This window comes from Hemiscyllium ocellatum, chromosome 31 (assembly GCF_020745735.1).
Source record: "Hemiscyllium ocellatum isolate sHemOce1 chromosome 31, sHemOce1.pat.X.cur, whole genome shotgun sequence".
In the NCBI taxonomy this organism is placed as follows: Eukaryota; Metazoa; Chordata; class Chondrichthyes; order Orectolobiformes; family Hemiscylliidae; genus Hemiscyllium; species Hemiscyllium ocellatum.
In genome coordinates, this window is record NC_083431.1 from 33447023 (window position 1) to 33472394 (window position 25372).

At 40.2% G+C, this 25372-nt stretch overlaps 1 protein-coding gene across 3 annotated transcripts in view; it reads left to right on the top strand.

Annotated features, from left to right (window-relative positions):
* galnt17 (polypeptide N-acetylgalactosaminyltransferase 17) overlaps nucleotides 1–25372 on the top strand; it is a 416470-nt gene that overhangs the window by 370365 nt on the left and 20733 nt on the right. For all 3 annotated transcript variants that reach the window (XM_060848468.1, XM_060848466.1, XM_060848469.1), the window contains exons 9-10: nucleotides 321–458; nucleotides 6510–6605. In XM_060848468.1, coding sequence (XP_060704451.1) covers nucleotides 321–458; nucleotides 6510–6605 — 234 coding nt within the window. The remainder of the gene's footprint in view (nucleotides 1–320; nucleotides 459–6509; nucleotides 6606–25372) is intronic.

Below are 25372 nucleotides of genomic sequence, written 5' to 3' on the forward strand. Positions count from 1 at the left end.
GATACTCATGTAGAAGATTACACTTAACAACCAGTTATTGCAAACCAATGTGAGCAAGTACCCTTCATCTGGATGTTAATTCTGTAATTTATATAAAACAGTGAAATGTGAACTCCAATATATTTTAAAAGTTGAATATGTGTTTAAAATGTAACCAACAGTTTTCTGTAAGCAGCATTCACTAATTAACTAGTTGGGATGCTGCAGGTTTATGAATAAAGGATGTTATTTGTTTGGTACATATTCTCTTTATTGGACATAGAAGTTTGACTTTTCAAAGAGAATAAATGCAATTTCGAAAGCTATTTTTATTCTTCCAGAATCCAGGGATCGATATTGGTGACATTTCGGAAAGAGTAGCATTGAGAAAGAACCTTAAATGTAAGAATTTCCAGTGGTATCTGGACAATGTATACCCAGAGATGAGAAGATACAACAACACAGTGGCCTATGGAGAGGTAATAACTTGATAAAATGGATTTATTTTTGTGTGCAAAGAGACAGGTGCCTTCTCCAGTGCTCCACCTTTCATTATTCATCAGGCTCACCCCATCCACCCAAAATGGTGTCAGGAGAGAAGGGGACAAATAAAAAGAACATCATCACCAATCTTCCAAAATCCATGTGAGAACAGGAGGCAAAAAAACCTACCATAATAGTAACCTGAATTTCTTGTCTTTCTGCTCAATAGTTTTCTGAAGCTTTCTCCATTCCAAATTCCCTTGTTTAATTTCAACTCAACAAAATACTTAATTTTATTGTTTGTTCTTTCCAACAATTGCCTTCTGATTTAAATATATGCAAATGTGTTTTTCAGTTGATGAAGCTTAGTTGTAGTAAGGAAGGGCAAAGTGTGTCAGCACAGGCTTAAAGGCCCAAAGGCCCAGTTCCTGTGATGTATTGTTCTTTATTCTCTGTTCTTGCAACATTTTTTGTTTGTGGCTTTTAGTCCAGTCTTTTTGTACACTACCTGTATTGGTAGGTAAGTGAGAGCTTGTACATCATCGTTTCATTGAAAAAGAGTATTGTTAGGACCGGGAATAACAAGCCAAATCAAATCAGCCTCACTATCACTGGATTCAAAACAAAATTAAACATTCAATGACTTCAAAATTTGCCCAATTTTTCTCACTAGACTCTACAAATAACAGATCTTGGACACTAAATTCATAACTTAAAAAATTAACAACTTGTTACTAATAATGTAACTTTAGCAGGATAAAACTAAACAATAAATTAACCTTGGTAGTATCTGTGATTTATACTAATCTTCTTTATCAAAACTGCACTTACACACAGACAGATTGTCCGACAGAGTTAGGGGCTAAATTGAGTAGAGAAATAAAGGAATTGTAATTTGCCAGTTCAATTAAACAATTTCAAATGCTGGGTGCCAAGCCTTTGTGCAATCCTTAGATAATGAGTTGTTCACAGGCATAAGTGTATATCTAAGTTTGAACTCACTGATGTGTACAATTTCAGTAGGCTTGAATAATCACTTACCGATTTCTTCCAGACTGAGGATTCTTTGCACTGAACATGTAGCAACAATTCTTTAATTGGAACGAGGTTCAGAGAGAGAATAAAAATAGCAGCCAGCCCCAGACCATCACAGAAGCTAACCTCCCATCCATAGAGGTCAGACAGCGTCCGAGAAGCAGGAGAGTCGATATTTCGGGCATTCCTAAAGGGTTTAGGCCTGAAACATCGAGTCTTCTGCTCCTCAGATGCTGCCTGATCTGCTGAGCTTTTTCAGGCCCACCCTTTTTTTTTAATTCTGACTCTCCAGCATCTGCAGTCCTCGTTTTCTCCCATCCATGGGCTCAGCTTATACTTCTGGTTGGGGCAGAAGGGCTGCCAACATCATCAAAGACCCTACCCACCCCATAATGCTCTCTTCCAACCTCTTCCATCAGGCACAAGATACACATACATGAACAGGTTCAAGAACAGCTTCTTCCCTGCCGTATTAGATTGCTGAACTGACCTCTCTAACTTCAAATTATGTTAATCTTGGTTATGGTGATCATGCTTTGTGCACCTCCTGTACAACAGTAATCTTTAATTCCTCTCTCTGTCTAAGCACACTATAATCTGTATCTCCTTGTTTGCTATGACCTGCCTGTACTGCTCACAAAACAAAACATTTCACTGTACTTAGGTACATGTGACTACAATAAATCAAATTAAATTAGTGCCGAATCATCCTCAGTGTTCCTTGTAATCAGTAATTCAGTTATTTTAGCTTCCAGATCAAATATTTGCATTTGTTAACATCCCTTTTTCAAAACACACAGCTTTGCAAAGATTAACACACCCTCACCTAAACTCTCAGTTTCATCAAAAAAATGAGAAATGTGAAAGAAAAATAGTGAGGGTCTCAGTAATAGTTTGAAAAATAAGTGGGGCAAGTATGATTGTTTTCACATTTTTGAACAGTTAAGGTTTAACAGTCTGCAGTCCCACCTTGCCTTAGGTAATCTTATACGTTCCTAAATACACTGACAGCTGGATAGACTCACTGGGTTCCACTTGCACCCAATCAAATGTTATCAGGGTGCTAATAGCTTCAAAATAGACTCACCACTCCCTGTAATATCAATGACTCAACTGCCACCATATTTAAAGTATCCTTTCCTTGAGTAGCTGGAGTATCAAATGGTCAGCTGAAAAAGAATCTACAATATCTAAATAGGACTGATATGATATAGTCAGCATCCTTACTGCAATTTGCAGGAAAACAACAGTAGAATTTAGACTACAATTACATTCCTGGTGCAGAGCCAACAACCTGTCCCTGAATGTGGACCAAATGAAAGAGATGGTTGTTGACTTCAGGAGGGCACAGAGCGACCACACTCAGCTGGACCCCGGTGGAGATCATAATGAGCACCAAAATTCTTGGCATCTGCCTGGTGGAAAATCTCAACTGGCCCCTCAGCATCAGCTGCAGAGCTAAGAAAGCACAGCAGAAACTTTTGCTTTCTGCACAGGTTGAGGAAAGCACCCCCCCACCCCGCCCCCCAATCCTCACCACATTCTACAGGGGGTTTATTGAGAGTAGCCTGAGCTGCTGCATCACTGCCTAATTCAGGAATTGCATTGCCTCAGATTGTAACACCCTACGATGGATGACAGCTGAGGGAATCATTGGCGTCTTTCTTCCCTCCATTACAGACACACACTGCATCCAAAGGGCTAAGAGCATTGTGGAAGAACCCACACCCCCCTCACTCAAACTCTTCTCCCTCCTGCCATCTGGCAGAAGATACCAAGCATTCAGTCTCACACGGCCAGACAGTGCAATAGTTTCTTCCCCTGGGCCATCAGACTCCTTAACACTATGATCAGACTCTATTCCACTTGAAACTCTTTGTATGACTTCGATTGGCTGCTAGAACAATTTTTTAAAAATTAATTATCATTCTTTGATAACACTAATTTTCATACCACTGTGCCTATTGTCTTGATGTAAGGGGTTACTGTACTGCCTTGCGTGTTTTGCACTTTATGCCGCCCTGCATATGATTGTGTAGTTTGTGTTGTTCATGTAACACCCTCAGTCCTAGAGGAACACTGTCTCATATACAACTGATACAGTTAAAATGACAAATAAAGCCACTCTTGACTCCTTGGCAATTAAGGACTTAACACACTACAGTATTTTGAGTGTATCTGTATTTCTGGTGGTCATAATGTATCCTCATTTTGGAAGGTATATCTGGATGGCCAAGTGATGCCTCCTATTTATGCTAACCTTGTGCAGCAACACAATTGCTTTCTATTTGTTTCAGTAAAGTTAAGAACCATAGAGACTGGAAATCTAAAATAAAAACAGATTTTTGCTGGAGAAACTCAGTAGGTTCTGTGGAGAGGAAGCAGAGCAAACACTGCATGTCCAGTGATCCTTCATCAGAATGGATTATACATAGGAAAACGTGATATATATGCTGAAGGCGGGGCTGGGGTAGGATGGTTGTGGTGTAAACAAGTTGGTGACAAGTGGAGATGAAGCCGAAAGAGAAAGAACATTTGAACAGACAAAGGGATGGATAATAAGGATTGTTAGTGGGTAAAAATGGGATGGATGCAAACAGCCCAAGTGATGACAGGACTAGTAATATGAGGGAGGGTAAAAAGCATAAATGGATACACTAAGGCCCAAACCTTATTGAATTTGATGCTGGGTCCTGAAGGCTTCCGGATTCCAAATGGAAAATGATGTGCTGTCCTTCCAGCTTGTGCAGGGCTACACAGGAGCAGTGCAGAAAGCCCAAGACAGAGATGTTGGTCACAGAGCATGGTGGTGTGTTGAAGTGGCAGACAACTGGAACCTCAGGGTTAATTTTGCCGATAGAACATAGGTATTCCACAAAGCAGTCACCCAGTCTGTGTTTCACCTCCCCAGTGCAGAGGAGACCACATTGTGAGCAATGAATATAATAGATGAGATTGTGTGAAATGTAGGTAAATCTGCTTCACCTGGAAGGGCCTTGGATATTGAGGAGGGAGGAAGCAAGCAGGCAGGTGTCATACCTTCTGTAATTGTAGGAGAAGGTGCCTTGGGGATGTTGGGAATGAGGAGGAGTGGACCAAGGTGCCCCAGAAGGTATGGTTCCTGCAGAATGCGAACAAGGGAGGTGAGGGGAAATGTGTCACACGGTGGCATGCTACGAGAGGTGGTGGAAATGGCAGCTGATGATCCTTTGGATATAGAGGCTGGTGGAGTGGGAAATGAGCTACTATCTCTATTGTGGGAGAGAAGAGAAGGAGTGAGGTCAGAGGTGCGGAACATGGCCAGACACAGCTGAGGACCCTGTTAATTACAGGTGGTGGGGAATTCTTTGACAATGAAGAAAGGTGACCATTTTGGAGGCCCTCTTGTCCAAGTTGTCATCATTAGAATATATGCAATGGATATGAAGAAACTGGAAGAATTAAATGAATTCTTTACAGGAAACAGGACGTGAGGATATACACGTCCAGGTAACTATGGGAGTTGGTGGATATTGATGGCCAGCCTATCCTCAGAAATGGAAACAGAGATGTTAAGGAAGGAAAGGGAGGATCCAGAGATGGGCCAGGTATTGGTGAGAGCAGAGTGGAAATTGGAATTGAAACTGATAAATTTTTCCAATTCTGGATAAGAGGGGAAGCAGCAAGGGATATCATCAACATACCAGAGAAAGAGTTATGGAGAGGGACCAAAGTAGGACTGGAACAGGAATGGACCACACAGCGGCACAGAGGTAACAGAGACCAATGTGGGTAGCCATGGCCACACGTTTGACCTGAAGAAAGAGAGAGAAGTTAAAAGGAGGAGAAGTTGTTCAAAGTGAGGATGAGTTCAACCATGTGGAGGAGAAGAGTTATAGTGGATAGGGACATCTCTGTCTCAGGTTTGCTGCAGTGCTCCAGTGAAGCTCAGCGCAAGACAGAAGGACAGCATCTCATTTTCCATTTGGGGACCCTACAGCTTGCAGAACTCAATATTGAGTTCAATAATTTTGAGGCCTGAACAATAATTTCATTCTCCATTAACTCAAGGCTGAAACACTTCTGCACTTTTGTGCATCAACATTGAGCTTCATTTTTATTTCAGTTTTGTTCATTCTATCATTTCCTTTCCTTACCTGACTCCTGTTCCCAACATCAAAGTGAATATTTAAATTACAATTTGATTTTTAATAATAGAGATTTTACAGAAGAACAAAAGAGCAGTACAGCACAGGAACAGGCCCTTCAGCCTGACAAACCTATGCCAACACATGATGCCTTTCTAAACTAAAATCCTTTTGCCTGTGTGGTCCATATCCCTCTATTCCCTACCTATTCATGTCAAGGTACCCCTTAAGCTTTGCTGTTGTATCCATCTCCCCATCTCCACTGACAGCGCCTTCCAGGCGCTTACCAGCATGTGTAAGAAAAAAAATTGCTTCTCACATCGTCTTTAATCTGACCTCCTTTTATCTTAAATCTATGTTCCCCAGTAATTGTCATTTCTACACAGGGAAAAAGATTCCAACTATCCATTTAATTCACATCTCATAATTTTGTTAACCTCTATCAAGTCACCCCTCAGTCTCCAATGTTCAAGTGAAAACAAACTGAGTCTGTCCAATTTTTCCTCATAGCCAGTGGCCTTACTGAGGTTGTGTACAGCTACAACATGACTTGCCAATTTGTATGCTCTGTGCCCCACCCAATGAAGGCAAGCATGCCTGATGACTTCCTGGCCACCTTATCAACTTGCATTATCACTTTCAGAAAACTGTGATCTGTACACATATATCCTGAGGCAATGCTAATCATGTACTCAGAGGTTAGTGTTATTTCAAGTGGTCACCTTAACATTGACAGGACCTTGCACGTTTTTAGAAACCTTGAATTCAAATGCCTGAGCTTTAAAAATCTAGCCTCTGCTTCTGACAAAGTCTTGATTATGCTGCATTGTTATTCACTCTAACAGTGCTACATATCTTTCCTTAATTTGTGTGTTCCTCACATAGGTGCATAACAATAAGGCAAAAGACTTTTGCCTAGATCAAGGTCCACCAGAAAACCACACAGCCATTATATATCCATGTCATGGGATGTCCCCTCAGGTAAGCAGATTCATTATACTGATTCCATGTTAATAATGCCAATGGATTGCTGCACTCGGTATACTTTTACAGCATTGAATTGTAATTTTTTTTTATTATTCTGTATTTTGAGTTGGAGACCAAGATGGTAAAGGGCTGTTTTAAACTAAAAAACAGTGATAAGTGATGTTGCTAAAAATAAGTTACTGAAACTCACCGTGAGCTGTGTTTGCACTGTTGCTGTGTTCAAGCAGTGAGGGGATAACATTTAAGGTGCCATGGTATCATGGGTGTCTGAAGAATAAGCTTTGCCGAGAGACAGCTTGCTGATTGCATTATACAAATAGGATCACTTGTGGAGACCAGGAGTCATCAGCATGACAACAACTCTGTGGTTTGAGGGTATGTGAACAATATAGCAGCAGAAACTTCTAGACCCTAGCAGAGAAAGGATCCTCTCTCTCTCTCTCTCTCTCTCTCATTCTCTGCAGTAAAGTCATCATAACCTGGAGCAGATCTGGCTATTATCTCTCACCATTTGCTATAAGCTGTTCCTTCTAAGCAGTGACTGAAAGATTGAATAATTAATGTGCCAATTTCCTTGCATCTGCGTTAATGTCTTGGAAGGAATAAAAAAGTCAAAATCATATTCAAAACTCTAGCTGATGTTTAACAAATGTGTTCTATAACTTCAACATAATCTCCTTTTTCTAGTTCTCTGTGTACCTATTGATATAGCCCAAGATACAATATGCTTTATTTACTTCTCTCTCCATTTGTCCTGCTATCTTCAATGATCTATATATAGATACACTCAGGTCCCTTCTACTCCTGCATCCCCTTAAGTATTGTACTCCTTAGCTTATATTGTCTATCCATGTTTGTCCTATCAAAATGTCTCACCTCAGACTTCTACATTGACCGTCAACTGACATCTATATGTCCAATCCACGAACTTGTTTATGTCCTTATGGAGTCCTACACTATCTTCCTTACAATTTACAATGCTTCATAGCTTTACATCATCCATAAACTTTGTAATTGGAATCAGGAGACAGAATCATATTGGGAAATTTCCCAACTCCTGACTCAAGTTTCTAAGATAAAAATCCAGCCTTTGTTCTTTTAATTGCCGAGCTCCTTAAGATCCAGGTGTGAGGTCCAGACCTGAGGACAAACATTTCATGTCCCTTCTGCCAACAATGATTATCCTCTAATTTTCTTGGTAGCTTCAGCTTTGTGTGGCAGCATCTTTTCTGTGTTACTGAACAATTGCCCAGTTAATTGCCTCTAGGATATATGTAAGGCAGACATTTCAGTATGGGATTGATAGTCTGGTGGTTTTATGTCCTTGAACTGAGGCAGGGATATTCTTGCTGTATTCATGCCTTTATTTTCAGAACAACACAGGACCTTAAGACTTAGCACTTTATTGGGCTGACAGATTACAATTGAACACCTAACACTGAATATCATTATACAAGATATTTTCTGATCCATTAACAGCAAGCATTCCATTTTCTGAACTTCCAATTCTCATTAATTTCCTAATGTGGTCAGCCAAGAATTCACAGATATAGCCTCATAAGGAATACAAGACCAGTACCTAAGAATTATAAGATCACAAGACCATAAGACATAGGAGTGGAAGTAAGGCCATTCGGCCCATTGAGTTCACTCCGCCATTCAATCATGGCTGATGGGCATTTCAACTCCACTTACCCGCATTCTCCCCGTAGCCCTTAATTCCTAGAGACAACAAAAATCTATCGATCTCTGACTTGAAGACATTTAGCTTCCTGGCCTCCACTGCACTCCGTGGCAATAAATTCCACAGGCCCACCACCCTCTGGCTGAAGAAATGTCTCCGCATTTCTGTTCTGAATTGACCCCCTCTAATTCTAAGGCTGTGTCCACGGGTCCTAATCTCCTCGCCTAATGGAAACAATTTCCTAGCGTCCACCCTTTCCAAACCATGTATTATCTTGTACATCTCTATTAAGTCTCCCCTTAATTTTCTAAACTCCAATGAATACAATCCCAGGATCCTCAGCCATTCCTCATATGTTAGAACTACCATTCCAGGGATCATCCGTGTGAATCTCCGCTGGACACGTTCCAGTGCCAGTATGTCCTTCCTGAGGTGTGGGGACCAAAACTGGACACAGTACTCCAAATGGGGCCTAACCAGAGCTTTATAAAGTCTCAGTAGCACATCTCTGCTTTTATATTCCAACCCTCTTGAGATAAGTGACAACATTGCATTCGCTTTCTTAATCACGGACTCAACCTGCATGTTTACCTTTAGAGAATCCTCGACTAGCACTCCCAGATCCCTTTGTACTTTGGCTTTACTAATTTTCTCACCATTTAGAAAGTAGTCTATGCTTTTATTCTTTTTGCCAAAGTGCAAGACCTCGCATTTGCTCACATTGAATTCCATCAGCCATTTCCTGGACCACTCTCCCAAACTGTCCAGATCCTTCTGTAGCCTCCCCACTTCCTCAGTACTACCTGCCTGTCCACCTAACTTCATATCATCTGCAAACTTCGCTAGAATGCCCCCAGTCCCCTCATCCAAATCATTAATATATAATGCGAACAGTTGTGGCCCCAACACTGAACCCTGCGGGACACCGCTCGTCACCGGCTGCCATTCCAAAAAAGAACCTTTCATCCCAACTCTCTGCCTTCTGTCAGACAGCCAATCCTCAATCCATCCCAATAGCTCACCTCAAACACCATGGGCCCTCACCTTGCTCAGCAGCCTCCCGTGTGGCACCTTATCAAAGGCCTTTTGAAAGTCTAGATAGACCATTTCCACTGGGTTTCCCTGGTCTAACCTACTTGTCACCTCTTCAAAGAATTCCAACAGGCTTGTCAGGCATGACCTCCCCTTACTAAATCCATGTTGACTTGTTCTAATCAGACTCTGCTCTTCTAAGAATTTAGAAACCTCATCCTTCATGATGGATTCTAGAATTTTACCAACAACCGAGGTTAGGCTAATTGGCCTATAATTTTCCATCTTTTGTCTTGATCCTTTCTTGAACAAGGGGGTTACAACAGCCATCTTCCAATCATCCGGGACCTTTCCTGACTCCAGTGACTCTTGAAAGATCTCAACCAATGCCTCCGCTATTTCCTCAGCCACCTCTCTCAGAACTCTAGGGTGTATCCCATCGGGGCCAGGAGATTTATCAATTTTAAGGCTTTTTAACTTTTCTAGCACTCTCTCTTTTGTAATGGCAACCATACTCAACTCAGCCCCCTGACTCCCTTTAATTGTTGGGATATTACTCATGTCTTCCACTGTGAAAACTGATGCAAAGTACTTGTTAAGTTCTCCTGCTATTTCCTTATCTCCCATCACTAGGCTTCCTGCATCAGTTTGAAGTGGCCCAATGTCTACTTTTCCTGTCGTTTGTTTCTTATGTATTGAAAGAAACTTTTTTTACTATCATTTCTAATATTACTGGCTAGCCTACCTTCATATTTGATCCTCTCATTTCTTATTACTCTCTTTGTTATCCTCTGTTTGTTTTTGTAGCCTTCCCAATCTTCTGATTTCCCACTGTTCTTGGCCACTTTATAGGATCTCTCTTTTTCTTTAATACATTTCCTGACTTCCTTTGTCAGCCATGGTTGTCTAATCCCTCCCCGGATAATCTTTCTTTTCTTGGAGATGAACCTCTGTATAGTGTCCTCAATTATACCCACAAACTCCTGCCATTTTTGCTCCACTGTCTTCCCGGTTAGCCTCTGCTTCCAGTCTATTTTTGTCAGTTCCTCTCTCATGCCCTCATAATTACCTTTATTTAACTGTAACACCATTACATCCGATTTTGCCTTCTCTCTTTCAAACTCCAGACTGAACTCTACCATATTATGATCGCTACTTCCTAAGGGTTCCCTTACTTTAAGATCTTTTATAGAGTCTGGTTCATTGCAAAGCACTAGGTCCAGAATAGCCTGCTCCCTTGTGGGCTCCATGACAAGCTGATCCAAAAAGCCATCCTGTAAGCATTCCATGAATTTCCTTTCTTTGGATCCACTAGCAATATTATTTACCCAGTCCACCTGCATATTGAAGTCTCCCATGATCAATGTGGCCTTGCCTTTCTGACATGCCTTCTCTATTTCCCGGTACACGTTGCATCCCTGGTCCTGACCACTGTTAGGAGGTCTGTACACAACTCCAATTATGTTTTTTTTGCCTTTGTGGTTCCTCAATTCCACCCACACAGACTCCACATCATCCGATGCTATGTCATTCAATACCATAGATTTAATTTTGTTCTTAACTAACAAGGCAACCCCACCCCCTCTGCCCACCTCCCTGTCTTTCAATAAGTTGAAAAACCTTGGAGGTTTAACTGCCAGTCCTGACCCCCCTGTAACGAAGTCTCTGTGATGCCTACCACATCATAATCATTCACTATTATCTGTGCCATTAGTTCATCTGCTTTGTTATGAATGCTACGAGCATTCAGGTAAAGTGCCTTAATGCTAATTTTCTTATCATTAGAAATATTGGAAGTCATAAGGTGTCCTAAGTTATCCTTGCTTTTTTCTGCATTCCCAGTCTGCCTCAATTTTATCAAACTGTGATGGTTTTGTTTTTGTCTTAACTTGTGGACTGTGTTATATGTCATGAAAAGACAGTGCCTGAAACACTGATTGGGTGGATCAACAGGTCTTCCATTTTTATTATTAATATTATGCAATGCTGAAGACAGAGCTTGTGATGGGTTTTGTGCAGCTTCATGCATATTCCAGGGAGTGGTTATATAACAAGGTGAGCAAGGAGGCTGGTAATGTGACAAGTATTTCCAATGTTGCATTGGCTTGAATTGTGATTGCCTCCTCATAACTTGGTTGACCTTGTGAAATTACTAAAATTTATGCCACATTGAGGTCACTGCCTTTTCTGGAGCTTGAGTCATTTCTTTATGGTTACCTAGTTTTAAATAGATAGTCCAACCTTTCTTCTGCTTGGGGCTATAAAGTTACTATTGAGGAGACTTTAAACATTTGGCGTTATGGAAACCTCATGTTTTCTGTGGTCTTGGTTTATGCTATTATTGCTCTAAAATGGTTTTCGTACATTCTTAAATTACCTGAGCAAATAATGGAACCCTGCAGCAGTTCTGTTCTTTCTTGTTCGGCCTGAGGCAAGTTCCCTTATTGGTGCAAATATACTTTTGACAACATTAATATGAAGTTAGCCCAGAAAAAAAACAGGTTAAATCAAAATTGAAGTAATTGGTCAGAAGTCTAGTAATTTGTAACCGAAAGATTGCTTTTATAACATGAATCAATATGCTCATAATTTATCACAACAAAAAGCAAAATCAGCACTGGTATTATTCTGCATTTGCATAAGTGTTTAGAATGCATTGTTGAGTTCACAACTGCCTACATTATACCTCCAGGCAATTCTGTTGAGATGAGCAACCAAGAATAATCTGAAATTCCATAATTAGAATGGCATTTAAAATGGTTCTAAAATCAATTAAACTGCTAAATAAATATGCTATGGGTTAATTTGAAATCAAATGGAGATAAAGTAACATTCAGGGTAATTGGTTCATCAGAGATGTTCACAATTGTAATCCATTATTGGTTCTCTAATTATTTCCTCTTCTGCTTGAAATAAGTTAATACACCAACTTTTAATTATAAAGTTTAAAACAAGAGGACATTCAACTATTACCCACACTGAATTTAGGCTCCTCTTTGGTGGAGGAATGTTCAACTGAAGCATTCAAGTGGATATGGGATGATTACTTTGGATATAAATAATGTGCAGTTATATGGAGAATGGCAGGAGATTGCCATTACATAATGATACTCACCTGAAGAACTGGTGCAGACACAATAGGCCAAATGGCCTCCTTCTACACTGTTACACCTCTGTTTCACATGGGTGAGATTAAATGCAGAATGGTGCATTATTAAATTTGTAAGCATGATTCTGAGGCTTCCATTTGCATGTCAGTTTAGCTTGCCACATTGGTCCCATGCTAATCTTTCTGTCCATGGCCTGCTAAGATGTTCCAATGAAGCCTGATACAAGCTCTAGGAACAACACCTCTTTCCATTCAGCACTCCACAGCTTTCTGAACCCAGCACAGAGTTCAACAGCTTTACATTATAATCTCTGTCTCCATTTTACCTAATGAGCTTTGTTATTATTTTTGTGGTTTGCGTTTATGAATTGATTTCATTTGGTTTCTTTCTTTATCCTTGCATGTTGCATTAAGATTGTTTTAACATAGCTATTCATGTCCTCATTTGGCTGCAACCTTTGTTTCTTTATTCTATTCTTATCTACTGTTTTGTTGTTGCATTAAAGCCTTTATCTTTAATCTCACTTGGTCTCAATTCTCTCACAAAACTTCTTTATTCTTCTGACCTCACCTAAAAAGTCTTAGATTTCCATCCTTCTTCAGTTTTGATGTTATTTCTCATGGCCAGTACATCAGTACAACCTTTAGAGACACGCTTATGATATCACCACTGTATCATAACATGTCACCTGAAGGTACCAAGATCATTTGTACCATTTAGTCTGAGGTCACTTGAAAAATGACATTTCTGGAAACATGCTGCTTTCTGTATAATGTAACAATCTAATGTTAGCCCAAGCAATGGTGTGCCTTTGAAATTAACATGTGTATCGAATGACTGGCTGTAATAAGTATCCATTGGATCCTTCAATGCCACAATATTCACATCCAGGTTCTTATATTAAGAGAGATAACAAATATTGCTGCATTCTGGTTGGCACAAACTCACATCATGTTTAGCTGTGGTAACCATATACAAAAGTCCAACATCTTGGCATTAGATACTGGAAAACAAATTGAAGATCAATCGATAACAGAGAATTCAGACAATGAGCAGCATCATTTTCTGTGAATACAGACAGCTGCACACATCTGTACAAAGGACATTGACCGACAAGACAACAGCACCTTTTTTTAAGGTTAAGATGCAAGTTCTTTCAAGATACCATAAATTTCCAATATTGCTTTAGTTAAAAATAAAAAAAGATTGAAGTTAAATTGCTACCATCACCGAAGGCTACAGACCTATATTGAAGGATAATGAGCAATCTATCTCTTTCTCCTTTTTAATAGAGAACAAATATATACAAAGTGCTGATAGGACATTTTCTTGTTAAAATTGAAGGTAAATTTTCCTGGAAACATAGCTGAAAAGCAATAAAGGACGAGGACACTAAAAAAAAATTAGTTTTCTACACCAAGAAGGCTTATTTCTAAGTCCAGACATCAAATTGGTTATTGGTTTACATTCTTCAAATCAAATTTGACACAATGAAACATTTTGATGTTGATGTAGTATTGCATTATGGAGAATGATGCAGCCCTGTTTGTTGATCCTCCAAAGTAATGCAGTGTTCTGAACATAAAAGTTTGATCACTGAGCTCATAGGTTCGTTTTCAGACATTTTGTCACCATACTAGCCAACATCATCAGTGAGCCTTTGGTGAAGCAATAGTGTTATGATCCACTTTCTATTTATGTCTTTAAGTTTCTTGGGGTTGGTGACATCATTCCCTGTGATGACATTTCCTGTTCATTTTTCTCAGAGGTGATAAATGGGGTCCACGTCGATGTGTTGGTTGATAGAGTTCCAGTTGGAATGCCATGTTTCTATGAATTATCATGTCTCTGTTTGGCTTGTCCTAGGGTGAATGTGTTGTCCCAGTTGAAGTGGTATCCATCCTTGTCTGTATGTAAGGATACTAGTGATAGTGGGTCAGCTTAAAGATGCTCCTGTAAAAATAGGGTCCTTGCTATTTTAATTCCTTGGCTCCCTTCGGCCCAACAAGTTCACACCAACCCGCTGAAGCGCACCCACCCAGACCAATTCCCCTACATTTACCCCTGCACCTAACACTACGGGTAATTTAGCATGGCCAATTCACCTAACCTGCACATTTTTGGACTGTGGGAGGAAACCGGAGCACCCGGAGAAACCCACACAGACACGGGGAGAATATGCAAACTCCACACAGACAGTCGCCTGAGGCAGGAATTGAACCCGGGTCTCTGGCGCTGTGAGGCAGCAGTGCTAACCACTGTGCCACCCACAAATGTCTTCTAAATGTCCAACTTAGTTCCACCTGGTGGAAACACTTCCTGCCTCAGGCCTAAGTTAAAATTGCAATTGGGATGCTAATAACATAATTGAGACTTGACTTAGGGGCCTAAAGAAGGTCGCCACTCACATTAGGTGACCTGCTAGAAGAAGCAGGTCAAAATGATTTCAGAGGGGTCCTAACCATAGATAAATAAACTGAACATATGTAGTACCCTGCTTTTGCTGGGGAGGTGGGGTTAAAGTCATTCCTCCAGTACTCGAAACAGTTATCTCAAGACATTCTATCATCCTTTGCCTGGCTGTTTGAGGAACATTTCTTGATGGAATCATTTCAGCCACAACTATACAGTTTCATTTTTCTGCTATGTTGAGGACTTAATCTTTCATACCTTTTTAACAATGCTTCTGAAGATCCATATATGTGACATTTATCACATTCCTCAGGTATATTCCACATGAATGCACAGAAACCAGCTGAAGAGCACACATCACACTATGCACAAACAAGAAATGTTTTTTACTCCATTATCATACAATCATTATAGAAAGACGTTAGTTAGAAGGGAAGCATCATTCATATATTCATGTAACATGCATAAATTCAATCATTTTGAATAGCAGTCTAGTAGATCAGAGTAATGGATGAGTGGTGCTGGAAGAGCACAGCAGTTCAGGCAGCTTCCGAGGACCAGTAAAATCGACGCATTGGGCAAAAGCCCTTCATCAGGATTTTTACCTAGATCAGAGTAATGACTAGACGTAACCTACAATGAGAAAGTTGACTACAAAACAGGTTGTTACTGACCATGTATGATAAAGGGGACATGCTCTCCATCAAAAAGATGTTACTGAAGTATATTTGAAGTATATGCCGTTTAGAGAATAGAGCAAATTATATATAGTCTCATTAGAACTCTCTAGGTCATATTTAGAACAGCTGACTGAATGGATGATAGTTGGTTATTCTGAAACATTAACTTTGTCTTTCCCACCAGAGATTCCTCCGACATGCTCAATATTTCCAGCTCTTTCTGCCCTCATACAGAACTTGCCTTTTGTTCTCCTTTTCATTCTATCTCTTTCATTTTCTTAAAATTTGTATCTAGCCGCGTTCTGCTGAAAAGTCAAAGCTGACATTTTAACCCTGTTTGTCACATACCTCCATCCTTAAGTGCAGTTTTGAGCCTATAGAGGAAAACAAGCACATTAGGACTTTCAATCAGCTACATTAGATTAGAAATGTCCACAATTGTAAGTGCAACTTGATGAAAAAAGAATCAAACCATGAAAGAATTTTTGTCACCCATCAATGCAATTTCATTGTGTGCTTTATTAAATATTTCACTGTTGCTATTTCCTTGATTAGGAAAGGGAATTCATTTTTTCTTGAAAGATCGAAAAGAAAAAAGTTATTTTAAGTATCTAACAGTCATTTGCGCAAGTGCGTTGCATCCTTGACAGTGTTGCAGATCACAGTGTAGGACAGCATGGGAAATGGCAAAAGTCTTCTCACTTCATACAATCTTATTCGCTTGCAATTATGTTCAATCCAAAGTCTTGACTGCATTGATTTAAAACAGTACACAGTGTTCTTTTTATTATCTTTAAATACACACACTTTGAATCGAGAGGGTACAATTATCAGGAAAGACTGAACAAGGCTTCAGCTATTGTTTTTAGACAAAAGACTGAGAAATGACCCAAAAGAGATCTATTTAATTTTGACAGGCAGGGTAAATATTGAGAAAATGCTTCCATTTGTAGAGTCAAGTTGGAGGATTGTGGACGAACAAATTTGCAACGAAATTGCATAGAAGTACAAGAATGATAGATCGTTATAATTAGGAGACTTCAATCATCCGATTATAGATTGAGGTGCTAGTTCATTGGAGGGCAAGTCTCCACAAATATCCTTATTCTCAATTATGGAGTTGCCAGCATGTCCGTGTAAAAGTGAAGACTGAAACATTCGCAACATTCTTCAACCAGGTGTGTCAAGTGGATGATCTAACTTGGCTTCCTCCAGAGGTCCCCAGCATCACTAATGCCAGTCTTCAAACAAACTATTTGATTCATTCCATGCAATATCAAGAAATGAGAGACGATATTGGACGCTGCAAAGGTCATGGCCCCGACAACATTTTAGTAATAATTTTGTGCTTCAGGTTCAGTCATACCCTAAGCTGTTTCAGTACAGCTACATCTCTGGCAACTACTCAATGATATGGAAATTTGCCCCAGTATGTCCTGTACAAGAAGAGCAAGGCAATTCCAACTCTTGATTATCAACAAAGTGATGGAATGCGTCATCGAGCAGCACTTGCTCACTGACATTCACTTTGGGTTCTGCCAGGGCCACTCAGCTCCTGACTTTATCACAGCCTTGGTTTAAACATACCCGAAACAGCTGAATTCTAGAAGTGAGCTGAGAGTGATAGCCCTTGACATTTCTGCCACATGTGACTGAGTGTGGCATTAAGGAGTCTTAGTAAAACTAAAGTTCAGAGAGTGTGGTGCTGGAAAAGCACATCAGGTAAGGCAGCATCCGAGGAGTAGGAGAATTGACGTTTCGGGCAAATTTGCCTGAAACATTGATTCTCCTACTCCTTAGATGCTGCCTTATCTGCTGTGCTTTTCCAGCATCACACTCTCAGCTCTAATCTCCATCATCTGCAGTCCTCACTTTCACTTAGTAAAACTAAAGTCAGTGGTAATGAGGGAAAAATCTTTATTGATTGGAGTTAAGTCTAGCACAAAGGAATTTGGCTGGAGTTGGTGGAGAGCAGACATCTCAGCGGTCAGCAAGCCCAGTTGGTTAAATAGCTATTTGGTGATGCAGAGTGACACTGACAGTGTGGGTTCAATTCCTGCACTATGCTGAGGTTACTATGAAGGACTCTCTTTCTCAACCTCACTCCTCACCTCAAGAGGAGTGACCCTCAGGTTAAACCATCACCAGTTGTGTCTCTCTAACTGTCTGGAAAGATTATGGCACTCTTACCTTACCATCACATCTTGGCAGGAGGTCCTAATTATAGTGTCAAGAACCTTACCATCTTCAGATGCTTAGTGAATAACCTTCCCTCCATCATAAGGTCAGAAGTGAGGATGTTTGCCAATGATTGCACAATGTTCAGCACCATTCAACAGCCCAAATGCAACAAGGCCTGTACAATATCCAGGCTTAGACAGACAAGTGGAAAGTAACATTTATGCCATGCAAATGCTGAACAGTGATGATGTCCAGCAAGAGAGAATCTAACAATTGCCCCTTGACATTCAATCCTATACCATGGCATACTCCCACATTATCAACATCATGGAGTAACCATTGTCCAGAAACTGAACTGGACAAACATCTAATTACAGTGTCTATACAGCCTCCCTCCCCAAACAGCATTGTTGGTGTACTTACACCAAATGGATAGCAGCAGTTCAAGAAGATAGTCCACCACCATTGTCTCAAGGGCAACTCAGGATGGGTAATAAATACTGGCCAAGTCACTGAAGCTCATGCACTATGAATGAATGAAACGAACGGCAAGGAACGTGGCAATGGTAGAAAACGAATGCCTCGTCTCCCACAGATGAAGACGCTGCATGCTTTAGGAGGGAAAAAGGAGGAAGCTCAGGTACTTGAAGGGTTTAAAATTGATAAGGATGGTGATATTGGATTAGCTATCTGCACTAAGGCAAGAGTGGGCATTGTAGACACATTGGCCATAGTTTTTGAATCTTCCTTAGATTCAGGACTGATGCAGGAGGACTTGGATAATGGCAAATGTTACAACCATGTTCAAAAAGAGGAGTTTTATAATGAACTCAGCACTATAGATAAGTCAACTCTTGTGAGACAGTTTCAGAAACAATTTGGGAGAAAATTAAGTGTCACTTGGGCAAAAGACAAGCTGGTATGGATTTAAGGACAAATTGTGTTCAACTTGAGAGAGTATCTTTAATGGGGTGAGAGGTGTGAAGATGACAAAACTGTTGATGTGGTATAAGATTGATTTTCAGAAGGCCTTTGATGAAGTAGTGCAGAACAGCCTCATGAGCAAAGTTTGACCTTGTGAAATAAAAGAGACAGTAAAAACATGGGTGCAAAGTTAGATGAATAACAGGAAGCAAACTATAATAGTCAACGGTTGTTTTGCAGACTGGCTGAAGAGGTACAGTTCATCAAAAGTTCAGTGTTAGGTCCTCTGCTGTTCCTGATATTTCTTAATGGCTTTGATCTTAGTAATGGGACCTGGGTTTGTACATCAGAAATCATTGAAAATGGTAGTACAAGGTAACAGGATCCTTAATAAGGCATGTAGAATCTAGGGCTTTATCAATAACAATATAGAATGCAAAAACAAAGAAGTTATATTACACATGCATAAGCATTGGCTTGGCTTCAACTAATCTGTTGCATCCAGTTCTAGCACCACAGTTTAGGGAAATACAAAAACATTACAGAAGGCTAAAAAATGATTAATGAGTATGGTTCCATGAATGTGGAACTTCAGTTACGTGGAACGATTGTTCACCTTCAACAGAGAAGTTTGAGGGGAGACTTGATCGTGGTATTTAAAATCATAAGGAGCCTGGACAGAGTAGACAGATAGTGAGAAACAATTCCCTTTGGTGGAAGAATCAAAAGCAGAAGTGCACAATTTTAAGACAATTGAAAAATAAAGCAATATGAAAGCTTTTCCACGAGTTGAAGTTTTAGAATCTGGAATGCACTCTCTGACAGTGTAGTGAAGGCATGCTCCATTGAGGATTACAAAAACAAATTAGATCATTATCTGAAAGGAAGAGATTTCAGGCCCATGGGGAAAAAAGTAAGCGTGTAGCAGTGACTGAATTACTCCTTCAGAGACATAGTACAAATGCACTGGATCGAATAGCCTCCTTCTGTGTTGAGATGTTTCTATGATTCTATATTTCTGTATTTTTGACTGAGCTGAGAGAATTAAATAGAAAAAAAGTTAACAATTATTTGATTGAATTTGAAGAAAATATATTACTTTTGAGTAGCGTTGTTGTTGAAATTTAATATTCTCTGCTTGGAGTACAGTCACCTGAGGGACTGTTGGAATTGGCTGGGAATGCAATAGAGCAGTCATAGTATTTTGCAATCCTGTTCCTGTTTCCCAGGAGGGACATCAAAGTTTAATCAGATCCAGGAACAAGGTAAGAAATTTGCTATTTTGCAAAAAGCATTATAAAACAAACATAAAATAATTAGAAATTGATGTAAGAATGTTCTTGACAAGATAATTAGATTTTACAAAGTTGAGGCTCCTGTTGCTACCCTTATATTTTCTGAGTTTTTGTTGCTGCTCTTCATATTGACAGATTGATGGAATTATCACAGCACAGTGTAGAAGGGAATGCTTAATTTTTCTTTATCTCATCCTTCTCTACTTCAGACCTGTTGGATTTAATGAGAGAGAAAGGGAAGAAAGTAATTAATTCAGCCTAAATGGTGTGCTGAATTTCTGAACCCACAATTTGATAAGACAGAGGCAAGTGTTCCATCCTCTACACTGAGGAGATGAAGTGTAGGCTGGATGACCACTTTACGCAGCACATATCGTGTCTGCAAAAATAACCCTGAGCTTCCAGTATCTGCCACTTTAATACATCACCCTGTTCCCTGGCCAACATCTCTGTCAGGCTTGCTGCAGTGCTCCAGCAAAGCATAGTGCAAGCTGAAAGAACTGCACCTCAGTCGGGAGACCCTGCAGCCTTCAGGACTCAGCATGGAGTTCAATAATTTTATGAAGCGAGCATCTTCATCCATGTCTTTTACTCACCCCCACATTCCAGGCCCTGTCATTCCATGGGCTGCTTTCAGCACAGGCAATCCGATTTCACCTACTTATAGTCCCCATTAGGAGACTGTCTTTCTCCCTGGCTTGCCATTATCCATCCCATTATCTGCTCAACTGTTTTCCTCCTCCTCTGAACTGCATCCCCATCTATTGCTTACTCCTTTACTCCCCCTTTCCCCACCCCATCCTCTGTCTTCAGCATACATACCAGCTTTTCCTAGCTATCCTCAGCTCTGGAGTGGGGTCCCTGGACCCTAAACATGAACTCTGCTTTCGCTCCATTGATACTGCCAGATCTGTTGAGTTTCTGCAGCAATTTCTGTTTTTGTTCTACATTGAGCAATGGCTTCACCACGGCGAAGATAAGAGAACTTGGCATTGTGATTAGTTTTTGCTTGTTCTGGTGAAGATCAAAAACAGAGCACCTGAGCTAAATCCTTTATAAAGGATGAAATTACGACACATCTGAATAGTAGTAACAGAATAGGTCAGAGTCAGCATGGATTTATGAAGGGGAAATCATGCTTGACTAATCTTCTGGAATTTCGTTGAGGATGTAACTCTGAAGATGGACGAGGGAGATCCAGTAGATGTAGTACACCTGGACTTTCAGAAAGCTTTTGATAAAGTCCCACATAGGTGGTTAGTGAGCAAAATTAGGGCGCATGGTATTGGGGGCAAAGTACTAACTTGGATTCAAAGTTGGTTGGCTGACAGGAAACAAAGTAGTGATAAATGGCTCCATTTCGGAATGGCAGGCAGTGACCAGTGGGGTACTGCAGGGATCAGTGCTGGGACCGCAGCTTTTTACAATATGTATATCAATTGATATAGAAGATGGTATTAGTAATAACATTAGCAAATTTGCTGATGATACTAAGCTGGGTGGCAGGGTGAAATGTGATGAGGATGTTAGGAGATTACAGGGTGACCGGTCAGATGCATGCAGATGCAGTTTAATGCAAATAAATGTATGGTTAGCAACTTTGGTGGCAGGGACAGGAAGGCAGATTACTACCTGAATGGAATCAATTTAGTTAAAGGGGCAGTACAAAGAGATCTGGGTGTTCTTGTACACCAGTCAATGAAGTTAAGCATGCAGGTACAGCAGGTAGTGAAGAAGGCTAATAGCACACTGGCCTTCATAACAAGAGGGATTGAGTATGGAAGTAAAGAGGTTCTTCTGCAGCTGTACAGGGTCCTGGTGAGACCACACCTGGAGTACAGTGTGCAGTTCTGGTCTCCAAATTTGAGGAAAGACATCTGGCTATTGAGGGAGTGCAGCGTAGGTTCACAAGGTCAATTCCTGGAATGGCGGGACTACCTTACGCTGAAAGACTGGAGCGACTGGGCTTGTATACCCTTGAGTTTAGAAGACTGAGAGGGGATCTGATTGAGACACATAAGATTATGAAAGGATTGGATACTCTGGCAGCAGGAAACATGTTTCCGCTGATGGGTGAGTGCCGAACCAGAGGACACAGCTTAAAAATACAGGGTAGACCATTTAGGACAGAGATGAGGAGAAACTTCTTCACCCAGAGAGTGGTGGCTGTGTGGAATGCTCTTCCCCAGAGGGCAGTGGAGGCCCAGTCTCTGGATTCATTTAAAAAAGAGTTGGATAGAACTCTCAAGGATAGTGGAATCAAGGGTTATGGAGATAAGGCAGGAACAGGATACTGATTAAGGATAATCAGCCATGATCATATTGAATGATGGTGCAGGCTCAAAGGGCAGAATGGCCTACTCCTGCACCTATTGTCTATTATCTCTGAATGAGCTTTAGTGGTTGCTGCTTTCTCCAGGTTCCCTGGGCCATCACTAATGTAGGCACCCAGATGAAACAGACTAGAGAATTTAAATTGAATGCAAATGATATAAGAACAACATTGTAATGACTCCAACAAAGTGTTCCTGGCAATCATCCAGGCAGAGTTTTGTTTTGAGGAACAAACAAAACGGATAACAAATTAGAGGATGAGCCAGTTAGATCAAAGGCTCTATAATGGCGCAGCCAACCCCACTCTCCCACGGTTTCTTTATCATGTCAGAAAATAACACAGCCAATTGGCAGCTGTTTCTGAAGCACCCATGAAGCATGGATAATGCTGTCAAGTTTGAATTGTTATAGACATGATGCGTGAGATTTCCAATAGCTGAATCTAAAAAATCAGAGAGATGGCGCTAATGTCCAGGTTAGTATTTATGAAAAGACCTTGGTCCCTTGCCTTGTATGTGACCCCTCTTCCTATCCCTTGTTCCCCCTTCCACTCCCTCTGCATGTCTTTGCTCCACCAGCAGCAATTTCAGAATGAATGCCTTGTTAGAATAATTGCCGCTCCCATTTACAAAAAGGTCATAATCTTCAAAACATCAATTAGATCTTCTACTCATTTTCTCTATCCCAATAGAAACATTCCATTCTGCTTCCCTTCTGTGTAACTGTAATTCCTCACCAATGGTATTATTTTCATGAATATTCATTGTACAATACTAAGGCCATAATATCCTTCTTTTAATGGGAAGCACCCAACTGTAGCTTACCTTTTGCCTTTTCTAAATCATACATCAGTTTCTCACTTATGTATTCATTGCCCATGTGTAAAGCCAGGAAAGTATTTACTTTTTTAAATTAACAATGCAACTAAAGTTCAATAGTTACGTTGAATATCAGCAGTTAGTTATGTTGATGAGTTAATTAATTAATAATTATCATGTGTACTGAGGCACAATGAAAAGCTTTGTCTTGCGAGCAATACAGGCAGATCACAGAGTTAAGTAGCATACACAGCAAATAATAGGTAAACAGCAGCAAAAACAAAAACACAGGTACAAGCAAATGTTAAAAGTTTGTGAGTCCATTCAGTATTCTAACAACATAGGGTAAAAACTGTTATGAAACCAGCTGTAAGCAGCTGTGGAATTTAATTAGGGCATTTTTGTTTTTGAAGAAATGTTTTAGGACTTGAGCTATTCAACAGTTGTTCACATTCTTGTCTCTGATTGGCAGCTAATCACAGCATGTTTTGGTTGGGTAGGGTTCCTGTGAACTGATCCCTCCAAAAATGGAAGCTACCAAAACTATCCCAATATGAACTTCTCGACATCCTGAATTTTTATTTGTATTCTAAGAATGCATAAGCCAACTGACTTTGTTCTTGGATGATGTTTTCTAGAAGTAGTTTCCATACGGTTATCCAGGCTGAGACATGTGTATTTAATACTGATGCTTGTTTCTTCAAGTTCCAGCTTTCTAAGTACAAATCTTAAGATTTGGCTTATTCATAAATTTAGGCTTTGACACATAATGAGTATTCGTCACTGATGTTGATGCTCTTGTCATTGAGTCATCTAGCACGGAAACAAACCTTCAGTCCAATCAGTCTACACTGACCATGTTCCCAAACTGAACTAGTCCCACCTTCCTGCATTTGGCCCATATCCTTCAAAATCTTTCCTATTCATGAACTTATTCAAATGTCTTTTAAGCATTATAACTGTACTTACATCCATCACTTTCTCTGGAAGTTCATTCCATTAGACACTCTGTCTAAAAAATGTCCTTTTAAAATCTTCCTTCTCTTACCTTAAAAATATGCCCTCTAGTTTTGAACTCCCCACCCTAGGGAAAAGACCCTTGTTATTTACCTTATCTATGCCTCTCATGATATTATAACCCTCAGTAAGATCACCCCACAATTTCATACACTCCAATGAACAAAGTCCCAATTGTTCTGATCTATTCTATCTTAAACCCTCCATTCCCAGCAACATCTTGCTAAATCTTTTCTGAATCCCCCTTGTTTAATAATATCCTCCCTATAACAGGGTGGTCATAACTACACATAGTACTCCAGAAGAGGCCTCTCCAATGTCCTGTACGACCTCAACATAATGTCCGAACCCCTCTACTCAAAAGTCTGAGCAATGAAAGCAAGCCTGCTAAGTGTCTTCTTAACCAACCTGTCTACATGTGATACGAATCCCAGTGTTGGCTCCTTGATGTTAATCCAGTTTCAGCTTATGCTCAGGGATGATACAAACCTTTCGATTTGCACTTTGGCAGCTGCTCCAGGACATTTCAGAAATTTCTTTCATGGGTGATGGAACACTTAATTAACTTCTTGTATCTCAATTACAGTTAAAGCAGCCAGGTGGAAATTGCAATCAGAATTACCTCATCATTAATGTCAGGCTCTGACAAATGGGATAGCAAGATGATTACAACTTAGCTAACACTGCCATGAGCTTTTTAACAGCTTGATTAGCAAAGCAGGGCCTCCTTCTTCTGAGTGAGACTACAACATTGTACATAACCTCGGCGCATTCAAAATAGTCTATTTCCAATGACAAATTGTTGCTATTTTATGATTCCAGGGTATTTCATTTGAACATGCTAACTTAAAAGTTGCTATTCTTGGTTTAGTAGGTAGCACTTGTGTCTTGAAGTCAGAGCTTTGTGCATTTGAGTAACAATCTAGAGATTTGAGCACATATTCCAAATTAAACACTTCAGCGCAGTACTGAGGAAGTGCTATCCTGTTAGAAATGCCTATTCCTGAGATGCTGCCTAACCTGCTGTGCTTTGACCAGCAACACATTTGCAGAAATGCCTTCCATCAAATGAGACATTAAACAAAGGCTCTCAGATTGATGTAAGAGAACCCAAGGCACTATTTGAGGAAAATCAGGAGAGGTTTATTTTTCGTTTTTTTATCCATCAACCAATATCACTAAAACAGATTATTTGATCACTGCTTTGTGTGAGAGCTGCCTTTGGCAATTGGCTACTACAATTCAACAATTACTGCATTTCAGAAGTACTTTAT